The sequence below is a fragment of the Salmo trutta genome, chromosome 31 (assembly GCF_901001165.1).
Source record: "Salmo trutta chromosome 31, fSalTru1.1, whole genome shotgun sequence".
Classification (NCBI taxonomy): Eukaryota; Metazoa; Chordata; class Actinopteri; order Salmoniformes; family Salmonidae; genus Salmo; species Salmo trutta.
Genome location: NC_042987.1, coordinates 34427112 through 34432505, shown reverse-complemented (window position 1 = coordinate 34432505; position 5394 = coordinate 34427112). Strand labels below are relative to the sequence as shown.

General features: G+C 39.4%; 1 protein-coding gene across 1 annotated transcript in view; it reads left to right on the top strand.

Moving 5' to 3' along the window:
- Nucleotides 1–2131: 2131 nt before the first annotated feature.
- Nucleotides 2132–5394, top strand: part of LOC115170080 (regulator of G-protein signaling 2) — a 3495-nt gene continuing 232 nt past the window's right edge. Inside the window, exons 1-5 of the mRNA XM_029726347.1 lie at nucleotides 2132–2425; nucleotides 2645–2719; nucleotides 4424–4485; nucleotides 4611–4777; nucleotides 5111–5394. The exon at nucleotides 5111–5394 is cut by the window's right edge and continues 232 nt beyond it. Coding sequence (XP_029582207.1) covers nucleotides 2370–2425; nucleotides 2645–2719; nucleotides 4424–4485; nucleotides 4611–4777; nucleotides 5111–5305 — 555 coding nt within the window. The 5' untranslated portion in view covers nucleotides 2132–2369 and the 3' untranslated portion in view covers nucleotides 5306–5394. The remainder of the gene's footprint in view (nucleotides 2426–2644; nucleotides 2720–4423; nucleotides 4486–4610; nucleotides 4778–5110) is intronic.

Genomic DNA, 5394 nt, shown 5'->3' with positions numbered 1-5394 from the left:
CTACAAGTTTGCATTTCCTGTAGTGCAAGAAAATTCTCTGCAAATTAAGATCCTAGATCTGTAATTAGCCAATACTAAAGGGGAGCATGAGGTCTTAATCTTGTTGCTCTCATGTGCCCTCATCTATTATTCCACAAAAGGCCTGGCAAGTAAATGTGAGGAATTGGAGTGACGCTCGTCAGATAAAAGCACGCCCAGCTAACCCATACCATTCTGAGAACCATGTCTCTTAGAGCATGGTGAGACCATGGTCGTCCTATGGTTATTTTGCTGACAACCTTCCCACAACTTTCTGGGAATGGTGCAGGATAGTTTCTTGGTATTTCATTAATTTAATAACACTTTTACTAAAAGTTCAAACATAGTTACATTTCATTTCAATTTTGGCAATGTTCTAGGAACGTTCTCGAACTGGTAAAGTTTGACATTGGGAATGTTCTAAAAGAAGAATGTTAAAAAAAACATTATTCTGTGGGAATTCCAGGACTTCAGCATAATGTTTCCTACAGTCTTCCTCATGGTTCTAATTCAAATCAAATCAAAATCCAATCCAATTTTATTTGTCACATACACATGGTTAGCAGATGTTAATGCGAGTGTAGCGAAATGCTTGTGCTTCTAGTTCCGACAGTGCAGTAATATTTAACAAGTAATCTAACAATTCCCCAACAACTACCTAATACACACAAATCTAAAGGGGTGAATGAGAATATGTACATATAAGTATATGGATGAGTGATGGAATAGACAAAGAGCAGTAGATGGTATAAAATAAAGTATATACATGTGATATGAGTAATGTAAGATATGTAAACATTATTAAAGTGGCATTATTTAGAGTGCATTGTATAAAGTGACTAGTGATCCATTTATTAAAGTGTCTAGTGATTGGGTCTCAATGTAGGTAGCAGCCTCTCTGTGTTAGTGATGGCTGTTTAACAGTCTGATGGCCTTGAGATAGAAGCTGTTTTTCAGTCTCTCAGGTGCAGCTTTGACGCACCTGTACTGACCTCGCCTTCTGGATGTTAGCGGGGTGAACAGGCAGTGGCTTGGGTGGTTGTCCTTGATATTTTTGGCCTTCCTGTGACATCGGGTGCTGTAGGTGTCATGGAGGGCAGGTAGTTTGCACCCGGTGATGCGTTGTGCAGACTGCACCACCCTCTGGAGAGCCTTACGGTTGAGGGTGGTGCAGTTGCCATACCAGGCTGTGATACAGCCCGACAGGATGCTCTCGATTGTGCATTTGTAAAAGTTTGTTTTCAAAATGTTCTCAAATTGTTCCAAGAACATTAATTAACAACGTTCTTCTGTGGGAATTTCAGTACTTCAGCATAACGTTTCCTACAGGTTTCCTCATGGCTCTATGTAAAGTAATGTTCTCAAATTATTCAGAGAACGTGATGAAAACTTTCCATAAAAACCACAAGAAAACATTAGCAACGTTCAGAGAATGTTACAAGAATGTTATTTTAAAACATACAGTCCGTTTTCAGCCTTAACAAAACACTCTCTCTCCTCTATCTTGTTAATTGTGTTCAGGTTTGTTGGTCGCTAATTGGAGTGATTGTTTCCTTTGAAATGGGGTCTGTTTGAATAGAGTAAAATGAACAGCTTTGTATGAGTTATAAAAACATAACATGCTAGCTCCTTCCTGGTGGTGCAGTGGACTAAATGGTTAGAGAGCATATGATTATAGGTTTTAATCTCACGGATGCTGTGGAACAATAACAAATAAATGTGTTTGTATGATTCATGCGTAAGGAAATTAATTTCCATGTGTCCAATATGTGCTTGGAATTATTACCCAAAATAAGCCAGCAGTGTTATTAAAAGTCTCATTGAAAAATGATTCTGTGAAAGTTTTAAGGAAGTTATTGGAAAACCTCCAAATAAACCTATAATGTCCATTCTCAGAGTGTTAATAAAACCTCCAAGGAACCAGAGTTGGTTACTACATGATTCCATGTGTTATTTCATAGTTTTGATGTCTTCAATATTATTCTACTATGTAGAAAATAGTAAAAATAAAGAAAAACCCTCGAATGAGTAGGTGTGTCCAAACTTTCCAAACTATTTGCACAATTTCAAAGGAAGCAAATGTGCTGGCTGGGACTCAGTTGAGCTATTGTTATCTTGGGACAATGCTCAGGGACTCGACATCGCTGGTTGTTGAGTGTAGATTTCCCCGTGATTATGGAGAAGAGCCAATCAGGATTGAGATGCAGGTGGAGCTTGGGTATTCTTGGCTGCGTCAGAGAGCATAAAGAATTCACCGAGCTTCCTTGAGAATTGGGTCTGGAACCTCAACGGACAGGATTGAGAGGGTGATAGGTACACAGTATTTAGCCATTGAACACACACACAAAAAAATGGATTTTTGTTGTGAGGAGGCCTCAGAAGACCTTGACAAGACCAAAAGGCTTTTGTAAGTTGTTGATGTAATTTGGTTTTGTAATTATTATTATTATTTTTAATAAAAGTTGTTAGAGGCGTTATGAGCACATATTTGTATTGTATTACATTTGCATAATTTCATCACATATGAAACATCGTAATGTGACTGGGCTATAAATAAGTGTACTATTATACATTTCTAAAAAGACCACTGAACATTCTTTCTGTATTCTTATCATTTATTCTGCAGGCATAAACCCTGGAAATCGAGACTCCACAACTTCCTCAATAGTCCCTCACCTCACTCAAAGAAGAAAATGCACAGGTATGTGAAACTGAAAAAAATATCTATAATTTTTCTGGTATGTATTTTAATATGTTGTCACTATACCATCATTTTACTAAATATATGATACCAGGTCAAGTATCACGATACCGAGTAGTATAGTGATGGGGGGAGGGGGGTCTGTGGCCTAGCGTCCTGTTCGCCCCGTCCTCCTGACGCTTGTTCCCGTTTTATAAACGTTATGTGCATGTGCTGCAAAACAAACCCGTCACAGACATTCACACTTTTACTCAATACAACACATATTAACTTCACACTGTTCACTGTATAATAGAATAATGCATAGAATGGCTCTTTTATTGAACCTTTATTTAACTAGGCAAGTCAGTTAAGAACAAATTCTTATTTACAATGACGGACTAGGAACAGTGGGTTAACTGCCTTGTTCAGGGGCAGAACGACAGGTTTTTACCTTGTCAGCTCGGGGAATCGATCCAACGCTCTAACCACTAGGTTACCTGCCGCCCCAAAATTTGCAAAGGCCTACCTATGATTTGGCTGGAGGAATGGGAGGACGTAATATACATGCATAATGATCCGCATGTCATTGTAGCAGTAAGGAGAAAACGCTGCATGAAACCTTCTACTCTTCAGTTAACACACACACCTCCCTCTCTCTCTCTCTCTCCCAGACACACACACACCTCCCTCTCTCTCTCCCAGACACACACACCTCTCTCTCTCTCCCAGACACACACACTGCTACCAACTTTGAAAACGTAAGGCACCGAACAGAATGTAACGAGCGCCAGAAAGAGAGAGTTTTGATGTAGTTTGGCCTATATGAATCAATCCTACCTTTGAAGCACATCTCATGAGTTGCAAGACCCTTTTTATTTCTTCCTGTGCCAATCAAATTGGCCTAGACCTACTGTCAAGTTAGCAAGTTGTTAGCTAGATAGGTAACATGACTGAATAACGTTGTTTGTTATCAAAGCAATAATTAACGGGCCGGGATTCGTTTAAAACCGCCCGCGACATGGTTTGTGAAATATCAGGAAGAAAAAAGGGTAGCTCCGTTTATAGGAGTAATATATTTTTGAACCGTTTGAGCTAGAGACAAGCCGTTTTCTTTGCTCTAAAGCTGCAAGCATGTCTGTCGCGAAGCGGGTTTTCCTCTCTGGCACTGCTGTGTGACAGCGAATTTACAACCCCTATACTCAGATTGGCCTGTGCTCTTCGTTATGTCAGGATGAAATTCTATACAATGTATCAACTTTGCTTGCTCTGCGCACTGCTCCAGTGTATCAAACTTACCAATGTAATAACAGAAGACTGATCAGGGTCTCCATCCCCGCTCGCCATCAAGGCTCAATTCTATTTTAAAAACTGATGGAGGAATAGATATGCAGGAAGAGTGGACAGAGAGAAGCAGGTGGGTGAGGGCTGGCAGGGGTTACGGCTTGCTGATCACAGCTGCCACACATGATAAGCCCATGAAAGTGAAGTGGACATTATTGGACCGGTGCATACAAGATACAAGAGATGAATTGCTGTTGCTTAAAACATTTACTGAACTTGTAAACAACTGACAATGTAAACATTTCATAACAGGAGACAGCGGGTTCTTTAGAATGGTAGGGCCGAAAATGTATATTACTGTGGTACCAGTACACCTTGCAACACTAATTCAATTACACTATTCCTATATGTCAACCTCTTTTTGTTCTTTTTTATTTGCAGACAATCTGTGAAAGAGGCGAAACAGTGGGGACAATCCTTAGAGAAACTACTCAATCATAAATGTAATTTCTGTTTTATATATACAGTAAATATATACAACATATTTTTGTAAATATATAAAACACACTACCAGACTGCAGATTATGCCTAAATCAACCCAAATATTTTCTCTCCATTTTGCTTCTAGGTGGCCAAGTGGCATTTCGGGTCTTTCTGAAGTCTGAGTTCTGTGAGGAGAATCTGGAGTTTTGGCTTGCCTGTGAAGAGTTCAAGTCCATCACCAGTCCAGAGAAGCTTGCCTGGAAAGCTGCTAGCATTTATGAAGAATTCATCCAAAGTGACTCCCCTATGGAGGTAAAAACACATTATATTATCATTATCACAGTACCATCATGTATATCACTTCATGTTCCTTATAGTGATAATAAATGAGTGGCAAGTTATACAGATTGAAAATAATCATATTTAGAAATTCCCCATGAGTAACTCTGTAACTGCTGCACAGTGGGAGAATATAATCTTTCAACTTTCCAGGATGACATGAAGGAAAACTATAATAGATTTAAAAGTAACCTACATCTAAAACCAAATTAAATGAAGAACGACTGACATGTATGATAATAGTGTATAAATAGTGTTATTTAAGGTTGTGTTGAGTGTGATTATTGCATTTTTTTCTCAAATCAGGTCAACGTCGATTACCACACAAGAGACACCATTGCTCAGAGTCTCCACAAGCCAACGCCGTCTTGTTTTGACGGTGCCCAGAGGAAGGTCTGTAGCCTTATGGAGAACGATGCGTATCCTCGGTTCATTCAGTCTGACTACTACAAGGACCTGTGTGCTGGTGGCAGGGGCTTAGGAAAACATACAAGAACTTGAGGCTGACTGACTCAGACTCCAACAAAAATGTACTCAGGAAATCCAATTCTCTGCTCTTCTCTTGAAGTGTGCACTTGACTTGAACACTC